The sequence below is a fragment of the Dysidea avara genome, chromosome 8 (assembly GCF_963678975.1).
Source record: "Dysidea avara chromosome 8, odDysAvar1.4, whole genome shotgun sequence".
Taxonomy (NCBI): Eukaryota; Metazoa; Porifera; class Demospongiae; order Dictyoceratida; family Dysideidae; genus Dysidea; species Dysidea avara.
Window position 1 is genome coordinate 36,810,361 of NC_089279.1, and position 22,431 is coordinate 36,832,791.

Consider the following 22,431-nt stretch of genomic DNA (forward strand, 5'->3'; position numbering starts at 1 on the left):
TCATTATAATTATTGTTATGGAAACTCACAGTTACGAATTTAAAAAAAACACAAAATTAAATAAAAAACTGTATACTATAGGATAATTCCGTCTATTTAAAAAGTGCAAAAATTACAAATCACTATTTTCTTCATCAGCTAAAACTGTAACTGGAGGACCTAGGGAACTCTCTCTGTCGTTTTCTTCATCACCACCTTTGTCACTAGGTTTGTCATCATCTGTGTTTTTGTCACTGGCTTTGTCACCATCAATTTCACTACCTTTGTCCTCAACCTTAGCTTTGGTTCCTTCGTCTGTAGTCTTGTTGCCATCTTCAGTAGGTTTATCTTCATCTTTGTCAGTAGGTTTGTCATCATCCTTGTCAGCTGGTTTGTCACCATCCTTGTCAGCTGGTTTGTCACCATCCTTGTCAGCTGGTTTGTCACCATCTTTGTCAGCTGATTTGTCACCATCCTTGTTAGTTGGTTTGTCACCATCCTTGTCAGCTGGTTTGTCGTCATCCTTGTCAGCTGGTTTGTCGTCATCCTTGTCAGCTGGTTTGTCACCATCCTTGTCAGCTACTCTGTCACTGTCTTCAGTAGGCTTGTCATCAGTTTTATCATTAACAGCATCTTTGCTGCTTGTGACTTTACCTTTGTCATCGTCATCTTTATCAGCTGGTTTGTCATCAGCCTTGTCAGCTGGTTTGTCACCATCCTTGTCAGCAGGTTTGTCACCATCCTTGTCAGCAGGTTTGTCACCATCCTTGTCAGCAGGTTTGTCACCATCCTTGTCAGCAGGTTTGTCACCATCCTTGTCAGCAGGTTTGTCACCATCCTTGTCAGCAGATTTGTCACCGTCCTTGTCAGCAGGTTTGTCACTGTCCTTGTCAGCAGGTTTGTCACCATCTTTGGTAGCACCATCATCCTTATTCTTGTTAGTGACCTCTTCATCCCCAGCTCCATCAGTCGTGTCTTGTTTGTCTGTACTCTCCTCCGGTTTGTTCTTAGATGGCTTCTTAGCCACAGTGGGGGGAGCCTTATCAGCAGCTTGCTAAAGAGCACCAGTTGTTATTATTACTGATAACTAACCAACCATCTATCTACCTTCTTTCCTACACTAGGTAGTAGTGGCACAGCACCGGGAGGAAGGACTGGCTTCTTAACAGTCTCAGGTGGTTTATCAGGTTTCTTGGCAGTCTCAGGTGGTTTATCAGGTTTCTTGGCTGTCTCAGGTGGCTTCTTGGCTGTCTCGGGTGGTTTCTTTGGCTTTGCTCTAGTAGGGGGTGGACCCTTCTTCATTGATTCTGACAGCTGTAAGAACAGATAGATTAGCCATTAACACAACCTGTAACACAAACCTCAGTTTCCTGAGACACTTCAATACTATTATCTATTGATGCACGTTTTTCTGTTGACTGACTAGCCTCCAACACCTACACCAATGTATCACTATAACCTGTTAAACCGGTTACCCTTAACAACCTCATTAGACTCTGTGTCTTTGCCTTTAGCAGGTTTCTTAGCACTAAAATGTTAGAGTAATATTGTGGACCCGATAAAGTTATGGTATACCCTTTCTGTTGCTTCTTTTCTTCTTTTTCTTTTTCTTTTTGCAGTTTCTCCTTTTCCTTTTGTAGTCTTTTTTCCTCCTTTTCTCTTTCCTTTTGCTGTCTCTTCTCTTCCTTCTCTTTCTCTTTCTGTTGCTTCTCTTTTTCCTTTTGTTCCTTCTTGTCATCTTTAGGAGTTGTTTTCTGCTTCTTGTCCATTGTATCTTGTTTAGCTTCTTCCTGTACTGGCTTAGCAGCTTCATCTGACTGCTTTGTACTGGTATCCTCTTGTGTCACATCATCTTGTTTGTCTGTCTGTCCTTGTTCTTCATCCTGTGTACTCTATAATACATGTACAGGACAGAGATACCTTCCACAATACAACACTTTAGCTCACTGTATCATCCTTCTTCTCTTCACTGCTAGTAGACCTAACCATGTCATAATAACACTATGATGACATTAACACTCTGCTCACCCTGGTGTGGGTGACACCACTGGACTCTTTCCAGGAATTAGTGGGCTTTTAGACGAGGGACTTTTAGGACTAACAGGAGTCGGGGTGGTGGAGGGACTAGGTTCTTCTAGTATTGTTGATGATGGGGCATCAATTAGGTCACTTGATGGTGTCATCTGAGATGGTCTGGTGACTCGGTGTGTACGATTGGGACGTGGAGCTCTAGACTTTGTGATTGTGGCATTCTTCATTGGAGCCTCTGTCTCTAGCTCTGGTAATTTCTCCACTAAAATGAAATAACAAAGTTTAAACTATGTAGCGTGTGTATGTGTGTGTGTGTGTGTGTGTGTGTGTGTGTGTGTGTGTGTGTGTATGTGTACGCGTGTGTGCCCACATTACATTTTGTAGGGGAGAGAGGAGTTTTACTGTGTCTCTTGTCCTTCTCCTTCTTCTCATCAAGTACTTTATAAGAAACTGGACGAGGCTTGGGCTTTGGCTAGTGAAATGACATCACATGAGATCACATGATACATGGCTTACCAGGGGAGCGTCAGTAGTGTCAGATTGCTTGAGTGGCATCTGTGATGTAATTGGCTAAATTATTACAAAATGAGGGTGTGGCTCACCAGTTGCTCAATGCAGCCCTCCAATACTTGTAGGACTTGATCAAACACATATTGACTAATAGCTGATGAGGTGTCCAGGTTTAGACCACTATAAGGAGACCACAGGTTGGTCATGGGTTCACTTCATATTGATGTACAATACTTTTATCAGAGTCCAGTAAGACTCTTTGCAAGCAGTGACTGTTCTATTAGAGTATTGGAATGGAGTAGAGTTCACTTATCCAACACTAGCATGTGAACTGGCCCACAGGTGTACAGGTGATGAAGCTGGTCACAAACCACTAGACCCTGAAGGTTTTGTATGGCAAATCTTAAATGTTATTACTGTAGCAGGTCATACTATAAATGAGCCAAATATAAACCTTTGTGTTACTCCATTAATGAGATATCTTGCAACTTTTAGAGGCATCAACTCAACAACAGCTGATTCAGAACATGTAACTAAACTATTTTCATCACCTGATACATGTGGTAACTTCCTGTCCTGTTACAGTAACCAGCTCATTCTCCAGGAAGTGATCCTCCTTGTTTGATGTTATTAGTGCCTTGAGGCCTTCCTTAGCCTGTAGCAATCATGTGATACATTGATAATATGAATTGTATAGTCTACAGAGGTTTGCAGATGTTTGCGACAAAACCGTAAAACGCCAACCGAAAAACGTGATCCATCAACTTTGAAAAGCGTCACCACAACTTTGATAGGTCACGTTTCTGGTGACTTCATGTATTACAAAGATTCCGCAATCCTCTGTACAATGAAATACAATGGACCCAATTGGGCCATACTTAATATGTAGGTGGATCACTATGGCTTTTTAAGAGATGGTCTTTCTATACAGGTGACAAGTTCCACTGTACATTCAACAAACACACCGTAACACTTCACTCTATTCTTACAATAAACGCTTGACTATATCAATACCTACTACCATGAGTGGCATAAACTCTCAATTATCGTTGTACGTATGTCCATTATTGGTCAAACAATTATTACAAAATCATGATAAATAACTTAACAAAGTTCCTTTTCCTACTGAATGCCAAATAAGGAGAAGAATGGTTTAGGTGTCAGCATGATTCTTGAGCCACTGGTAGCTAATGTATTCCTCATCACCAGCTCAAATACCTAGACTCTGGAGCTTTGAATGCTGTGACAAACAGAGAAATAAAACCATTTGAAGTCGTAATTAAGTACGGAGTACCTCACCAAAGCTTGAGAGATAGGTTTAGTGGATGTGTTGTTTATAGCACAAATCCATGGTCAACAACATATTTATTGAAGGAGGAAGAAGTGCTCACTGACCACCTAAACTAGGGTATGACAAAACTAGAAGACACAGAAGAACTCAATTGCTGGAGTTAGGATGAACATGATTAACAGCAAGATAATCACTTTGATCTATCCCAGAAAGAGTTTGACTACTGAGAGGATATTTATAATATAGACGAAACAGGAATGCCATTAGAGTTACATTCCCCTAAAGTGGAAAGGGAAGAAGAAAGTACAGTACCAATATCAGGCCACAGGCAGCAGATAACTACTATTGTTTGTGGTAGTGCAGTTGGGAAATTAATTTCTCCATTTATTATATTAGTTGTAAAGCAGCTCAATTATTTATTGATGAAAGATGAGATATTGGGTTCACATTTTGCAGTAAGTGGAAATGGATGGCTGGACCATGACCTATTTTTTCCTCATTAAACACTTCATGACCTGTGAATTTACATCACCCTCTGTTACTACAGACTACATATTGAGCTGTAATTAGGTGTTATTCTGCCTCACTCCACACATGTCCACCATCATGATTGAGCAAGAATGGAAGTAAGCTCGCAGTTACGAGTATAACCTACCAGATGAACGCTATGAAACTTGGCTGAAGATTGCTCATCCTGAGTACTACAGAATAGGTACAATGGTACTCAAGTTCAACTATACACACACGGGACAGTGTTGTCCTTCCACTACTGATTGATAACAGTGATGGTTCATTTTTTATGAAATTTGACAGCCTCTACTTTAAGAGGTAGAACTTGATTTTGACCTAGCCATTCCATAGAAAATGTTTGGTTGTTGAACAATATTTCGAGCACTGGTTGAAGATTACTCATCCCGAGCACTACAAAACTGGTGCAGTGATACTCAGTGATAACAAGTTCAGCTACACACACGTTCTTCCAACTTATGATGATTCACCCTCCATGTAATTCTGATGTTGACCAGAAGTATAACAAGGGTTACAGTATTCTAGATGAGTGCTATGAAGTTTGGCTGAAGGTCTGGACACTTCAGAGCAGGTAATAGTAACACTTGATAAGTTTAGCTGCTGAATGCACATGTTTTTAGCTGAAAGACCAAGAAAAATGAAAAATGGATAGGAGAAAGGGAGCAAGAAAAAACAAAAGGCAGCAGCGACAAAAGCAAGAGAGGTTGATAAACAAAACAGCTTAAGGAAGAGGAACTGAAATATAAGCAGGAAGAGAAGCAGGAAGAGAAGCAGGAAGAGAAGCAGGAAGAGAAGCAGGAAGAGAAGCAGGAAGAGAAGCAGGAAGAGAAGCAGGAAGAGAAGCAGGAAGAGAAGCAGGAAGAGAAGCAGGAAGAGAAGCAGGAAGAGAAGCAGGAAGAGAAGCAGGAAGAGAAGGATGAAAATTAGCACTGAGAAAAGCCAAGCATCTCGAAAAGGGTAACATTGTTAACATTATTATTGTATTTAATATGTATGGTGTAGATGCGCATGCGCTAGTGTGTTTTAATTAGAATTGTAAGCTTCCAACATGAGGTACATGCTGCGCTACTTACATTGGAGGTCCTACCTAGTTTGAACAAGGACAGAACGATCTTCTACTTTGGGAAAATTGTCAGTAGGGAACAAACAGGATAACACTGCAGTGCTGGAGGGCCTGCTTAGAAGTGACAAAGGTGCCAGTGAGAGAGATATGAGTTTGAGTTACCACAAAAAGATGTGTACGTGCTTAACTCGCGCCGATTAAACCTATTACAATTACAGTGTATTGCTGAGTCATTAGAACTTCCGAAAGGGAACTCGAATGTGATTACTAGACAATTGATCAAGGGAATTCAAATGGGTCACGAGCAATATCCAATGTTCAAGTGATTGTACAAGATAGTCACAAAGTTCATCTTGTTGATGATGGTGGGATAATTTGCATGTTTACTGAATCACATGAATGCCTCAATGACCTGACGAGCCAACCAGCTGACATGGATTACACCTTGCAGTGTAGTGGGAGAACCAAATAGTGAACTTGAGTGTTTGAGGCATGAAATAGAGAAGAAGCCACAAGAATTGGTGCCAGGAAGTGAACAGTTACACCATGTTCAATCATCCCTAGAAGACGAGACGAAGAAATTACATGAGCAAGCTGAGAAAATCAAGCAGCTAGAACATGGCCTTGCAAAAGAGAGGCAGAAAGCAAAGAAGTTTTGGCTGGAGAAATGCAAACAACAATTAGCCTACAAAGATGCTTTGGAAGTAAAGGATGATGAAATCAAGCAATTGACAAAGCAGCTCCATTCCCTAAAAACTTTTGTGAAGACCGTCAACACAATGCCTCGCCAGTGAGTACTCGAGATCATGAAGGTGAAGTACCCTATGGTTCCACTGTACCTCGACATGGCAAGGCACCACCTGTACAACTGTTCACTGGAGGGGTTTGATGAGCTGTGGGACGAGTGGCTCCCAAAATTTAAGGGTGCAGCTGAGTGGAACAACTGGAGTGATGCCGAATGCTTGTTGCAGCTTTTGGACATCTTCATGGCAAGGCTCATCAAGAATTTTTGCTGATGGAAGCTACGTAAGACCATGCAGTAGCCGCACTCAGCACGAAATTCAATTTTGGAAGCCGCTCCTTTGCTGCGCAAGACTTTCAACATGCTACTCAAGGACCATCTGAAACCATGTCTGATTATATACTTTGGCTTGAGAAAATTTTCAGACAGGCATATGGTCAAGGCAATATGGGTTTGGAGACACAGAAGAAACTGTTATTTGCTCAGCTACAAGAAGGGCTTCAGTATACACTTATGAAGGCCCCATCTGCTTCTGGTGCCTGTGATTATTCTGAACTGTGTGTAGCAGCAAGAAATGAAGAACGTCGATTGTTGGAACTTTCCAAGAGGCATCGCTACCTTAGAGATCCTACAAGCCCTTATAAAAGTCCCATGTTGGTGCAAGATGAAACATCATATAAGACTGGGATAATCCCAGTGGTATCTCAGCACTACAATTTTCCAACACGTCAGTGCAGGGGCAGACATATAGGGGGGCAGGGAGGGCTCAAGCTCCCCACTTTGACATCAGGGGGGTTTAGCCCCCATATCTCACAATACACCTCATGAACAGCAAAAGTGACATTACAAAGAACAAAATTATAGCTGGATTTACATTTAAACTAGAAGAACGAGGCCTGAACCCAATACCCAATAGAATCAATGACACATTGACTTGCTTGACCAAAACTTGGTGCATATCCATTTAAGTATAATTAAGCACCCTTCACAACATGTGACGTCGTAATCTAGCACCTGCACTGCACGTGGCATGGCAAAAAGGCAACATCTTTCACAGGGTATGGATGGTAAAAGATGGAACATCAAAGACAGCTAGAGTGAGTGAAAATGAACATGAACATGACATCGAGAACAAAAATTATGATGCATCCTCTCGTGCCTCAGAAATGGACATTGTTTGTGACATGGATGGCGGTAGTAGCATGAGTGAAAGCAACGAGGCAGAGACAATGGATGGCTTTCAGCCCCGTACTTCTGAGTGAGAGGCTACTATAACTCCTGACTGTACAGCTCAGTGTTGTATTGTTTGTGACAAAGCTTTTCAACCTACTAATAAAAGAACCCTGGAAACATTTACTAATAAGAAAAGGAATTTTCATCCTCAATGATAACAAACGGTTTCCATGGGTGAGTGTATATACTACTTACAAAAAGGCATACTGCCTTTTATTGCTGCTTGACACAATTTAATAACATTTAGCAAAATGGAGGAAAAGGCCTTCACTGAAGCCAGCTTTCAAAACTGGCTAAAAGCTATAGTGCTCATGAAGGTTCACATGCCCACAGAGAAGCTAAACTAAAGTGGATGGCTAAAGGACAACTAACAATTGAAGCAAAAATGAGCTATCAAACAGCACAGTGTCAATTGAACAGAAGAAATGGACTCTTGTCTCAGTTAGAAGCCTTACTTGCAAGGCAATGCAGTCTGAGGTCATACTGAGGTAGAAGAAATCTACAGCAACTTATGTGAATGTGGAGTAAACAAAATGAAGTCATTAAATCCTGGATTAGGGATAACCGATATACAAGTCATCAAGAAGTTAGTGTTGAAACCTTAGCTCTTAGCCAAGAGTATGCAGCGTAAACTATTGAAAGAATGAAAATGTAACTGGTCTAGTGTGGTATGTGATGAGACTACAGATGTTGTTCACACTGAGCAGCTTAATGTGTCAATTCATTGTGGTAAATGATAATTATGAAGTTTATGAAGATGCTATGGGATTATGGAGGGTGCCATAACAGCAGAAACACTGTACAAATTTCTCCAAGACCTTCTTGTTCGCTGTGAACTATCATTAGAATTCGCCAAAATCAGGTATATGATGGTACTGCCAATATGGAGGAGAGAAGAACAGGATTAGCTACAAGGATTAAAAATGAGCAACCTGCAGCACTCCCAATACACTGTTGTGCACATTCTTTAAATTTGTGTCTTCAAGATGTATGAAGAAAGTTAGTGTGTCTAAGGGATGCCCTTGAAGTGTGCAGAGGAATAATTGACCTCATTAGATTTCACCTAAGAGATCTCACCTCAAATCTACAAGCTAGCAGTGGTGGAGTTGTTTTAGAACAATTATGTCCAACTAGGTGGACTGCACAGACTGCAACAATTGATGCAATCCTCAATGACTATTCTGTCTTAATGGATACTTTAGAAGAGATCAATGTAACCACACATGGTGAGTATGGGATGAAGGCTGGTGGATTTTTACATTCTTTAGAAAAATTCAACACTCTGTTTGGTCTTAGGCTTGCACAATTCTGCAGAGTAAGTCTCCTTGGTTCTTCAGAAGAAAAACATATCCATAGCAGATGTACTATCTGCAGTGGACGCAGCAAAATCATACTACCAAAGACTACGGATAGAAGATGAGTTTAATTGTTCTTTGATGCAACAGTTAAAATTGCAGAAAAACGTAACATTGGAAAGCCAGAATTGCCAAGATATAGAAGATGTCCATCTCAGTTTGAGGATGAGAGTAGATCTCATGAGTTTCCATTTGCTAGAGCCTATTTCTGTCGGATTTTCTTTGAAGCCGTGATCTTCTATCTGCCGAACTAAAATATAGATTTGAGAACCAACATATTCTATCTGTATTGGCAATAGAGTAAACCTTACTGAAGGCAGCAAACGGTAATGATTGTCAACAAGAAATAGCTCTCTTCGCAGAGTCCTGTTACAGAAATTATATAGATTTTAATAGACATGTATTACTCCTGCATGATGGGCTGTCCTAGTGTAAAGAAAGTCACTACAATCTGAAGCAATAAACAGCAACAGGATTGGCTACCCAGTGTGCACCAAATAATTACATGACTGTATGCAACTTCTGAAAGGACCTTTTCTGCTCTTGACAAGTTCTCACTTACACACGTTCATCAATGACAGAAAACAGCTCAACCATTGCCTGTTACTTCACATTCATAAAGAAATTACACCCACAATAGATTTAGTGGCAGTTGCAAAACAGTTTATAGATTTGTATGATGAAAGGAAGAAGTACTTTGATAATTTTTTTTCCAGACCGTGTATCTTTCCAGACCGTGTATCTTTCCAGACCGTGTATCTTTCTCTGTACTTAATTTTTGTTGCATAGGTTAGGTAATCCTAAAGCTACAGCACATGTTGCTGTATGACCTTCAGTGCTGGTCACTGTAAAGCACTAATACAATACAATACAATACAGCTGGACCAGTTCATGTACCATACAGTGTGTATACACACTGTATGTATAAATATGTATAATTTATCAGACTAAAAATTGCTCCACATGCTATCTCTAAGTATGTAAATTTCAAATTTTCCTGGGGGGAGGGGGGGGGGGGGGGTGGTGGCATGACTCTGGATCCTCAGTTAGCTGCAGTCCATCTCATTATTCTGTAATTATAATTGTGAGCCCCCCACTTTTAAATAGCTGTCTCCATCTTGCAGTGCGCTGTTTGTGGAAAAACTAATCACATTGCACGGACCTGCAGCCAGCGGAAGAATTTACCCATGACTAACAGGAAGTGAAGTCACTTCCAGTGGAATGAAAACAACCACATCAGTGGACAAGAACCACTTGTCTAACCCCAATGATATCTTGTCATCAGACTCTGACGACAGCAGAGTTGGAGGAGTGTATGCCTGATTGCTTGCTCAGGGTTTGACACAGGGGCTGATATCACTATCATGGGTCCTGACCTTTTCAGGAAGGTAGCAGCTGTTGCGGGTATTAAGAAGAATCAATTCGGGGGTTTAGAAAACCCGGACCGGACCAGGTCAACTTCTTCAAGTAAGCCAATTCACACAATAGCTGTAACATACAATTCACGCAATAGCTAGCTATAACATACACTCTTCACCTTGTAGCCACTCTGCCAAGAACATAATTAGCTACCTACGATGGCTCAGACTGCAACAGCAATCGTACACGAAACTTCATTCACGATAAAACAACCTAACCAAGCTATTAAAATACTTTCTACTACATTACACTACACAATCGCTACAAAGCTACAAGCTCTTTCTGCTGTACTCAACTGTTACACACACTAGTAACCGCTCGAATTTATTAGAATCGTGATACACAAAGTGAAAGGAACTAAGATAACAACAAACCTCTGAATTTATTTCGGTAGTGATGAATGAGTAATGGAGTATTTATAGCTACATGTCAAAGTAAGCTTTAAATAGAACAAAACCTTACTACTCCAGAAATCTCTATAAAGCTACCCTGCATGGGCACTAGCTTACCTTTCTTAGTTTAGCCAGTCATCCATGACCATTCCTTTACATAAGTTCGAAGGTTTGCTGTTATCTTCACTTGTATATCACGATTCTAATAAGTTCGGGCGGTCGCTAGTGTGTGTAACAGTTGAGTACAACAGAAAGAGCTTGTAACTTTGTAGTGATTGTGTAGTAATAGCTTGGTTAGGTTGTTTTATCGTGGATGAAGTTTCGTGCACAATCACTGTTGCAGTCTGAGCCATCGTAGCTAGCTAATTATGTTCTTGGCAGAGTGGCTACAAGGTGAAGAGTGTATGTTATAGCTAGCTATTGTGTGAATTGTATGTTACAGCTATTGTGTGAATTGTATGTTACAGTTATTGTGTGAATTGGCTTACTTGAAGAAGTTGACCTGGTCCGGTACGGGTTTTCTAAACCCACAAACAATTCAAGGTAGCACACAAGACCTCATTGACTTGTGATTAACACCAATTCCAGCTGGATGGGATATTACATTTGAGCAGCATGAAATGTGGATACCTGTTTACATCAAAATGGACAACTTGCTATTGTCAGAAGGTTTATGCCGCCAATTGGGTATCGTGATCTATCAAGGAGATCATCTAGGACATTGTGCTAAAAATGTAAGAGTTGGTTCTGTGAACATCAAGTCAAGGAGCAATGCTCGCTGCAGGCTGAGGCAACATCCACGACATGATTAATGGTCATACGCTTCAGGACAAGCTCTTTAAAGTGGACAATGATGTAACATATTATTGTAGTTAATGATGTAACATATTATTGTAGTTAATATGTATATGCACATGCGACGTCATGTGCTAGTGTGTTTTAAATAAAATTGTAAGCTACCAACACAAGGTGCTGTGCTACTTACAAAAGCAAGCTAAACAGCCACAACACACAACGGAAAAGGGAGAGGAGGGATACAGATGATGTTGATGAACAGACAATCTGATGTAAAATGCATCAAATAGCAAATTCTGTGTTGATCAAGCACCTAGTTATGTTGTAGGTGATAAAACTGATAATCACTACCACAAGAAGACAATGTTGGCAGAGGTATCAACACAAAAACCTAACAGATGAAGTCAGTTGTAAAGAGGTCAATACTGATGATGAAACTGATGGTGACAGGCGGTGAATATGTTGTGGTACATTTGCTGATGATGCAGGCATTGGGAGGGAGTGGCTGAGGTGTTGTCGTACAAGATGAAGCAAGATGAAAGATAGTATCAACATTGAGAAGTGCATGTTTTGTCCACCGTGTTTAAAATGCTAAAACATTTGACCATTACAGATTAAGCATGAAATTTTCAATGGAACTCCCTCAAGTACTTGTAATGGTGCACACACAACTACAATGCACTGCTAACAAAAATGAGGCACTACTCTTGATTATTTCTAGCTGTATATATGATGTGCTTTTACAACAAAACTATTATATAACAACTAACACTCCATTGGCTATAACTTCCTAGTGGCAGCTAGGTGCTAGAAGATATGGAATTTTGATATGTAGGTCAAGTTAGCTGTTGAATACTTTAATTTCCTTTACAACCATGAGTTCATAATATTATTTGTATGGAGAACAGTATCTAACTTTCCCCAATACCTGTACAAACACAGTTAACACATTGTCCCCAGTATAACCTGTACAAACACACTATCCCCAGTATAACATGTACAAACACACTGTCCTCAGTATAGCCTGTACAAACACACTGTACCTGGAAGTTCACCTTTAATCAAATTAATACCTCTAATGTAAATTAGCATTGTACCCACGACTGCACCACTCACATGAAACCACACATATATACACAACCAATACCACAAGATGAATTCTATATAATACACACCTCATCTTGTCCGAAGACAGTAGGACAGGTCTTGTCACACAAGCTGACCATGCGTTCTGATGTCTCTTGCAGCTGCTCCTGAAATAGTTTGTTTTGTAGGGGTGTGGCTACTCTCTGCAGCTGCTCCCTGATCTCATTGGCTTGTTCAGACTCCAGTTTTGGCGGGTACAATCCAATAGTTAGCTGTGACACTTTATAGGCTTCATCCTTAATAGTCCTAGCTTTCTGGACACTGGGTTCGGCAGATGATTCTTTAGGAATCATTTTAAGTAAATCCTCTAACTGAACCAGGCTGTGATCCAGTTCCTATGGTAACATAATTAGTAGATTATGTATGATGTCATTGACAGAGTACCTGTTGTCGTGACGACACAATGTGGGCGTACTTGTTACGTCGGGACTCCAGCTCAACCATACTCCGAGCAGGCGAGTGGTTACGGAAGAGAAGCTGCTGTATACGCTGCACCACAGTCTCTACTGCTGCCAGATCACGTGACCCACGTACATCAGACAATGGCATTGGCATTGAACGCATCGTGCAGTTGCTATGGAAATGACAACAACACAGGCTAGCACAGTATAAACTACACAGAGGCCAAAAGTGTTTTTAAAAACTAAATCAAAAAAATTATTAACCTCAACAACTACAAGTTAAGTGTTCCAGAACTATCACCTACATGTTCACTATTCCCAGAACTTGAATACACTACTTACTGCTCAAGGGCATTGGCAACATCTTCAAATCCAGCCAATCCAGTGAGATTATGATCCCAGAGAATGGTATGTAGCGAGTTATTAACTAGTAATAATTTAGCCAGTAACCTTCCTCCTCTGTCACCCATGTCATTACCACTATGATGACATCACATGATGTACACAGTAGATCACACAATCCAATGACTCACCTGACATCTATTTTATTCAGGCAGTTGTTAGCCCCTAATCCATCCAATAATATGGACATGTACTCTCGTAACTTGCTGTCTGCTACAGACAAGCTCTCCAACTTGGCAGAGTTTTTGTTTAGCAACGTCACCAAGATGTTAAGGGCTTCGCCCGGACCTCTAAATAATGCACACTATCATTAACACCTTGTAATGTTACACTGTATAAAAAATAACATGTTCACAAGTGGACCTGGAACAATTTCCTTTGGAATGCTGCAGTGGCAGATTTAGGTGGGTTTCTGTGATTTCCACAGAACTTTTACGTAGATTTAGTTGGCAGTCCAACTAGCTGTATTACTGCTTAGAAAACCCCTTGAACACCACTGCACTTCAGTAATATGCATGGAACTGCATTTGACCAACAGTCACATTGTAGCCACTACAACCTCAACAACACATTAGCTCAACAACACATTACCTCACTGCATTAAAAATGATCAAGATACTCTAATAGAACAGTCAAGTATAGAGCAATCAAAGTTACAGCTTAGTCACAACTTCATAGCTTAATGAATTGGCTTTATAGTAAAAGTAGCCTAAAATCCGACTTCAGAGTTTCTGAAACCTCAAAATTTTATATCCTCAGATGTCTTGTTAGTATACCCCTTGTATATAGTACACTTTACAGAAACTCCCTTTTAAAAATCCTAGATCCATCACTGTGCTGTAAACCTTTATTTTAAGAGGGAATATTATGAAGATTGAGACAGATTTAAAAAAGTTGGTGATAAATTTTATTACAGATTCATATATGGCCGTGTCAGCAAAAACCTGTCTACTGTAGTTTGCAGCATGTATTTTGAGAAAAAAAAATTTTTTTAAACATTGGTGAAATTACGCATGCTACAAAGAAAGTTTTAATCGAGCCATTACTCAGGGAAGCCAGTATCAAAGACCATCTTATTTGTCTGCTCATGGAAAGTTCGGTCTTTGTTTCATTTCTCTAGCCTTAATGGTAGCATGAGTGTCACGATGTGTAGGCGTAAACAAGATTGTTGTTATTTCCTCAATGAAACCACCTTCACACGTGTATGTACAACAGACTACAGGACTAAAACTATACCATCATTGATTTGTTACTCAATGGAACACTTAAAGCAAATCCCAATGTTGTGGACTAATGCAAATGAAAGTTATGGCTGCAAAAGTAAGTGCCTGTATAGTCTATAGATGCAGTACACATTGATCTTTCTACCATCTGGTGCTACATATATGACCGGATTTGCGAAAAAGGGGATATTCCACACACACCCTTTGACAACTCATAACTTCAGATTGGAAATAGTTATTGATTTGCAATTTGGTCAGTTGTGGGTACCATCATAGCTTAGTGGATGGAGAAATTTTCAGGTTAATATGTTTCTTGAATACTGAGTTATGGTCTTCTGAGTTTATAGAATTGGATGTGTGCGGAAGACCCCTTTTTTGCAAATCCGGTCACATTTATAATTCTGAAACTTTGGTCACTGTAGATAACGCTAAAAAATAAAAGATATTCAGAAGTAGGCACAAGTAATCATGACACACTACCAGTGTCATGTGGCCAAGAAAGCCCGACATGCCACACTGTGGTGGGGACTTAATTTTCATGTAGCAAACTTCCTCCACCTTTGGCATCCCACACACCAAGGTCATCTTATGTGCTCATGAAATATGAGCCCTCAAAGGTTGGCCTAAAATCTTCATTTTTTTCTTAGTTTTTTGTACAGTTTACAAAAGTATAAGGGTGTGTTCCTTGATTGCCTTGAAATTTATAATTGGAGCGCATACATATTATGCTAATGAGTTAGGTGGAAACCTGACAATGTTTGGATGATTATACATTAACAAAGACAAATGTCACTAAACTATTTATAAAAATCATTCTGTGCATGAGTTAACCATCATAGCTCAAATGATGTTAATGCTTATAATGGCTGCGCATTATTAAAATTTATTAACATTAACATCGTTGCAGCCATTTCTTGGCTGCCACCTTTGATTTTGCAACTTTTCAACCAGACTTTTGAAAGCCACACCTTTTTAAAAAGTTTGGATCATTTCACATGGATACAATATGTATGTAGGCCCACAGAGGAAATTTCAACAGTTAGCCCAAAACTTCAACAACATCAAAAATATGTACAATCACGTTACCAGATCTTCACAAAATTCTAAATATGGCCCCTTTAGAACATCTGCAGTAACAATACATGCTTACTTGGCCTTAAAGTTCTTGCCGATTGCGAGATGTTTGATACCAGTGTTGGGTAGTAAAGCCTTCAGGATTAGCTCCAGATAATTCTCCAGCCCTACAAGAAGTGATACAACTGATCTACCGCTATAACTATACAAATATTAGGTCTTTGTTGTTCAATAAGAAAAATTTAATTGAATTACCTTAATTGATTTTGATCCCAGGAAAGATTAAAGTAACTGATTTTATAGTCTAACGGGGCTGCTACACGCCCCTGCAAATAGAACAGTCCCCCCCCCCCCACATCTCTACATACCATTGTCACTGATGTCCAGCGAGTGAAGGGTAGTCATGTTACCAAGGTAACTGATACATTCCTTCATACTGCCAACACCCAGCTAATGATATCACAGTTACCATGGACACAGCAGTGTACACACCCACTCACCTCATTAGAGCTGATATTCAATGTCACCTTGATGATGTTGGGATTATTGGAGATACCCTTGAGTAGGCCACTAGTGTAGGAGAGGTTGTCAAAGTTATTGTCATGGTAACCACTAAACACTCACGTTGCAGCCTCTGCTGATAACTTACACCCACTCATGTTGATAGTTTCCACGGCAATTACCTTACTAAAGAACTACACAGTGTATCACCATGGTAACAGGACATACCCACATTATGATTTACCTCACTAACTACCTTCCCTGTTGCTGTGCTCTCTCGTTTCCTAGCAACATAGCAATGGTAGTTACCATAACAACAAATAATAACAAGCTCACTTGCTCCTATTGTTACCAGACAGGTCAAGATGTGTTAGGTGTTGACAACATCCTCGTCGTAATGACGCAAGCACCTGCATGAGTATATGGGTAACCACATGTGTATTGTGTGTACTTAACAACTAAAAAATGAAAATTTCAAAAGGGAATAACCATGAAACAAGAAGGGATTTCTGGGGTGGTAATGTAAACCACAAATCCCAAACCTCAAACTGCAAGAACTAAACATACAGGTAACTAAAACTACAACAACTACTTACAAAACAAAAACTACAAAACTTAACTAACCATCCTCCGGACACAGAGCATAGTGCTTTTTATTGATCCTATTATGAACACTGAAACTAAAATTTGACAGAATCAAAATAGGGATTTGTGGTTTACATTACCACCCCAGCGATCCCTTCTTGTTTTATGGCTATTTTCAATGACACCTATTCCCCTTTCAAAAATTTCAATTTTTTATTAATTCAGCAATGGATTTGTTAATAACAAAGATTATTGTAGATAGAACAATTTTGCTTTCATACGAAACCAATCAAATTGCAATGTACACACCGTCTCTTAATATGAGCTAGAATTTAAATTATTGATGCTTTTAATAGCTGTCAAGTTCAGTGCAAGCGCTGTTGTTATCAGATACACTTGACTACAGTAATAGAGTATTTATGTGACTGCACTATTAGAGTATTTTGATCTAGCACTGTTCGATGTCACTTCAGCCCAACAGGTGCCTTTGGGCATACTGCAGTATGTACAATGCATGCATCATGTGTCCCATTCACTGCACAAGGTGTAGGTTCAAGGTAGCAACGTCCTATATTTGTAACGGGAATCATTGGATTGATTCCAGAGGTCCTTCTTGTGCTGTTATTCATTTGTAATGCTGTGCAACATGAGCTGAACATAACTGAAAATGAAGCTTACTGGCCACTCTGTTATTCCAGCAATTGATAGTAGAGGTGTAAGTACAATATGGCACAATATGGCCTGGTGCCATTCTTTCTTGTAATGCATGTGTTATGTGCAGGATGAAATAATGTTACAAAAAAGTAAACAAACACGTTTAAGGAAAAATTAGGAATTTTAAGTTTGATCAGAGATCATAGCAATAAAGGAGGTTGCCTACACCTGAAGATATAACACGTCCACTAGTATATCCTCAGGTAGGTGTCAAAAGCCCTCTCCGTTAATAATTGATTATATGATCTCTGATCAAGATCAATATGGTTAGTCTAACAAAGCAGTCAATGGTCTCAGAGTAGATCTTGGAAAAAATTTCAATTTTTCATTGTGGGGAATGGCCATAATTATGTGAGACCATCTCAGCAAAACCCCACCTAGTTTGCACGAACAAGTGTTCCAAGAAAAATGAAATTTTTAAAAATAATCATAAAATTTGGCGTGCTACAAAGAAAAAGTATAATTGAGCCATTACTCTGAGAAAGAAGACTCAAATCGAATAAAACTATACACTATCTTACTTTCTGCTCATGAAGAGTTTGAAAATCTGTTGTGTTTCAATAGTCCCAATGGTATACATGTAACATGTTTTACTTTTGATGTGAACAAGATTTTTGTCATTTCATGTAAACATATTTATGAGTATGTTTATAAGAGTGACTACTTCAAGGCTAAAACTATAGCTTGATTGAATTGCTAATCCATGGTGAATATTTTAAGCCAAATTCCAACATCGTAGACTAAGTCATGGCTGTGATTGTAAGCACCTGTAGTTTTTCAGTACAAATCAATTTCCTTGCTCTTCCTATAGTTCCAAAACAAGACTGAAACTTCGTTGACCCAAACATGCTGGGAAAATGAAACTTGTGTGACTAGGTGGGTAATAGCTGAGACTGCCACAAATAAGCCACAAATATGGTTAGCATAGTATACACTTCATACACTGTAAAATCCTTTAAAATGTAACCTGTCTTCCTACTCCTTATATGGGCAAACCTGGGGCTAAAAATGTAACTTGTCGTTCCTAACTGATGTATGCAATATGCTAGTTACATATTACTCCCAGAAATAAGCAACAAGTTATATATTACTCTGAGGGCTGTAACTGGCTATAGTGGTGGTATTAGATTTGTTCAATACAGGCTATTAGACAAATCCAACCTTCCCATGTTACAACTACAAGTGATACGAGACAAAGCTTTCTCTGGTGTAGTTCAGAAAACACTACTTTACCTTGGTCCAAGGGCACTCCCCAAACACTATCACTCTTTGCTATGCCTCTGAAGTGTAGCTTTCAAAAGCTGCTTGCATCCAAAATACATCCTATCACGTGTTAGAATATACATTGAAAATAAGTTCCCATATTATTTTGTCATGTAACACATTATCTTATTCATTACAGCAATGTGTAATCCAACTTTGTGGATTTGGAAAATGTACAAATGTACAGTACTGGTACCTACACCTATAGGCCATGATATGCAAGCTGTGTGGATCACATGACTTACAGTATCCAGATGTAGTTGACAGTTAGACAGGTTCAACTGGGTCACACAATTGTTATCTTGTAGGAAAGCTAGTGCAGCCTGAGAGTCTGGTCCCAGCGGGTTACCTGACCAGTCCAACCTGTCAGGGGAGATGTGATATCACCATATAACACATCTGATTGGCTGACTTAGTGAGGGAACTGGCACAGTGAGAATTCTTCGTCATGGCAGCAGATAGGATTGATGCAGCTCGACTACTCAGTCCAGTATTAGCCAATGATAATGTAACAAGACCATGAGGAAGACCCTCAAGTGCTTGAGCAAGTGTTTCAAAACCTAATAAGTGCACACCACACTCATCACCATATCAACAGGAAGGGGATACTCACCTTTATCATCCAGATGATTATTACTGAGGTCAACATGAACTATACTGTTCTTCTTGTTCATATTAACGCTAGTGAATATCCTAGTGACATGGTCACTGTACGGAAAGATGAGTAGGATACACATAATACATCACTCTTATAGTTTACTCTTTAAATTGAAGACACAAAAGAAAAACCCTCAACGACTATTTTAGTACCGACAGGCAGGGCATTAATTTTCTGGCAAAAAAGTTGTGACATAATAGGCTAGTATGTATGGCATTATACAGTAGCTGGGATAGTAAACACTGGGAAACATAAACCATATACGATAGCTTAAGAAAAGATTGAGTTACTCTAATAGAACAGCCACATGTAATAACATATCAACAAGATCTTCTTTTTACAGGAGGAGCAAGTGAAGATCAAGAGATGGAGATACTTTAATAAAACAGTGACAACAGTGACAACAGTGACAACAGTCACAACACGGTGTAATAGTAGATATGCAGTTGAAAATGGTCATAAGTTGATGCTGAACAAAATAAGAAAAAATTTTTGAACAAAATACTGAGCATTATAGGTGGAAATAAAAGAATCACTGGAAAGACAAATAGTTAGGGAAAAAAAAGCAACACTGATCTCTGCCAACATGTTTGGTACAAACCACTTTTAGTGAATGATCCCCCAAACCCCAGCTAAACCTATACACTTATAGACTAACGTGACCATGTCTCAACTTGTTCGCACAAGCATACATGTTCAGAAAAATTCAAAAATACATAAAATTACGCATGCTACAAGAAAAAATATGGGGAATTACTTGGTGAAGGCAGACTTAAATCAAATAAAACTATATACCATCTCATTCGCCTGCTCATGGAGAGTTCAAAATTTTTTGTTTCGTGTTGTAGTCCGAATGGCATGCATTTGTTTATGATGTGGTAAACATATACAAAATCATCATCACTTCTTCAACTAGACTGCCTTCATACCCATGTGTGTAAGTGTCTACAGGGCTAACACTATACCTTGGTTGATGTGCTAATCCATGGTGAACATTTTAAGCCAAATTGCAACATTGTAAACTGATGGAAATGAAAGTTATGGCTGTGGATGGTTCAGTATAGTTGCTGACAAATTGATTTTCTTGTCCTTCCTACTGTCTATTGCTATATGTAATTCCAAAACTACTCACCACGAAAGGCTGAAACTTTGGTGATCCATTCCTTTTAGTTGTACACTGTAGAGACGGTGCTTCTCTCCTCCCTTAAATGCACTACTACTTAATGGTGACATTGTGTGTAAATGTTACCATAGAACAATGAAATTCGTGGAAGTGTTTGCAACAAATTAAGGCTACTAATATGGCATTCTGTAAGGGAACAAAGACAATAGAGAGATGTAGTACAGACCTTGTACTGGAGCTGATAGAGTCATGATGTTGCCTAATAGGAAAGATTCTGGGTTATGTCAGATTGTCTAGCATGCCATTCTCGTTGCTATTATTACGAGGTTAATATTTCTTTACAATGCCAGACCCCTCCTCTTCTCGTGAAGTAGTGGGCGTGCCAGGCTACAAAACACACCCAAGTACCTGCCACTACTGTGGGTGTGACAGTATAATATGCATTACAGTAACCATGGCTACTACATGAATATGCATATGTCAGCATTGTTAGGTACTGTTGAATCCTTCACAAAAATGAAAATATCATCTTTCAGCCATTCTCAGGGCTTCAATAGTGAATTGCTCTGCTTTGTATAAAAATGTCCTTGTAATGTTATTCACCACTCCCTACACTATTCATTGATGTAATACTCTTTGTGATAAGTGTTCCCAACTGGGTGGTATGAAGCTTCTTGTTCACAGAACAAGAGATACTATGCACCAAATCTGGAACCTTGCAATTACTCACACGGACACATAACATAAAGCAAAGCCTTTGGCTGCTATATTCAGGGTCACACCTTCATGTACCTGGTTGACTGGACACCCATGATTCGGCCATGAAGTACTAAATGCTGCAGGCAAATCCTCCTGGGGCAGAACTAGTAGCCTGTGGGATGTCTCATGGGTGAACGTCCTGCAATCGTATGACAGGAACTTTGATGGAAGAATAAGTTCATGAATTTGACAATTAGTCAGATGTTTGATAATTTGGCTCCTTTAAAAGTAAGTGTTTAGATCTACAATTTTCTGGACCATCATCAACATCAATATAATAAAGCTGATGAAATATGGATTCTTCAACTTTTTCTTCCATTAAAATTTCATTTCGTACAACATGTGAGACATGACCAACACTTCTAGGTAGACTGGAGCAATGTGAGAGTAAAGTTTAAAATTGTATATGGGAACATGAACCTGTGGCCTCAGGCTGGCATTGTAATCACTTGAATGTGATGACTTGGTCTGCCTTGTCACACAAAGCATGGTGTATGCATAATGTACCCTCTTGTTGGCTTGTGAGGCCAACACAAAGGAGCCCCCCAAACCCTGTCTGTTTTCCACCACATGGCAGAGCCAGGGGTACTGTCACTAGCCACATACGTAACCTACAAGTGATGTGTTACCGTGCTGCATGCACACATGCACGCACACACACACACACACACACACACATGCTAACACAGATGCACATACCCTCTCATTCCAACATTATCCAATGACAAAGTCTTTAACGATGTATTATTAACAAACACAGTTCCCATCATTTCAAACAGATCATTTGCCTGCACACAATACTTCACACTAGGCATCACATGATACACTGACCACACCTACCATTTTGAAATTCTTCTCAGTCAGTCCATCAAAGTACTTATTATACCGCAGCGCTGAGATGATCGGCTGAAGGTCCTTAGGATCCAAATGGTGGAAGTCAGCAAGGTTGAGCTGTCTAAAGCCATGAGATGTGTAGATATTGTTAATGTCCTAAAGAGAGAACAGAAGCTGTGATAATTGTGACATAATTCCATGATACAATATGATGTAGCCACAGAGCTTACAATATATCGTCATATAGAAATTACATACAAATATAGCTGCAATCTACTCCAACATAGTAAAGTATAACACAACGTGGCCATACAACAATTTCAGTATCACAAGTAAAAAAATATGTTATTATTGTATACATGATACCCTCAGACGAAAAGTGATCATATTACATTTTGTTTATAGTATGA

General features: G+C 39.5%; 1 protein-coding gene across 2 annotated transcripts in view; it reads right to left on the reverse strand.

Moving 5' to 3' along the window:
- Nucleotides 1–22,431, reverse strand: part of LOC136263488 (F-actin-uncapping protein LRRC16A-like) — a 23,339-nt gene continuing 908 nt past the window's right edge. Inside the window, exons 6-32 of one of the 2 annotated variants that reach the window (XM_066058017.1) lie at nt 22,028–22,177; nt 21,887–21,975; nt 19,261–19,355; nt 19,060–19,207; nt 18,893–19,010; nt 16,422–16,495; nt 16,330–16,369; nt 16,209–16,279; nt 16,085–16,154; nt 15,953–16,034; nt 15,661–15,751; nt 13,419–13,577; nt 13,228–13,365; nt 12,869–13,058; nt 12,514–12,819; nt 3,072–3,175; nt 2,613–2,700; nt 2,527–2,565; nt 2,386–2,482; nt 2,008–2,272; nt 1,927–1,960; nt 1,555–1,871; nt 1,465–1,507; nt 1,341–1,415; nt 1,087–1,293; nt 877–1,033; nt 1–804 (exon numbers count right to left, since the gene is read on the reverse strand). In XM_066058017.1, coding sequence (XP_065914089.1) covers nt 113–804; nt 877–1,033; nt 1,087–1,293; nt 1,341–1,415; nt 1,465–1,507; nt 1,555–1,871; nt 1,927–1,960; nt 2,008–2,272; nt 2,386–2,482; nt 2,527–2,565; nt 2,613–2,700; nt 3,072–3,175; nt 12,514–12,819; nt 12,869–13,058; nt 13,228–13,365; nt 13,419–13,577; nt 15,661–15,751; nt 15,953–16,034; nt 16,085–16,154; nt 16,209–16,279; nt 16,330–16,369; nt 16,422–16,495; nt 18,893–19,010; nt 19,060–19,207; nt 19,261–19,355; nt 21,887–21,975; nt 22,028–22,177 — 3,939 coding nt within the window. In that variant the 3' untranslated portion in view covers nt 1–112. Of the gene's footprint in view, nt 1,034–1,086; nt 1,294–1,340; nt 1,416–1,464; nt 1,508–1,554; nt 1,872–1,926; nt 1,961–2,007; nt 2,273–2,385; nt 2,483–2,526; nt 2,566–2,612; nt 2,701–3,071; nt 3,176–12,513; nt 12,820–12,868; nt 13,059–13,227; nt 13,366–13,418; nt 13,578–15,660; nt 15,752–15,952; nt 16,035–16,084; nt 16,155–16,208; nt 16,280–16,329; nt 16,370–16,421; nt 16,496–18,892; nt 19,011–19,059; nt 19,208–19,260; nt 19,356–21,886; nt 21,976–22,027; nt 22,178–22,431 lie in introns of both variants that reach the window. The other variant, XM_066058016.1, reaches the window with a different exon arrangement.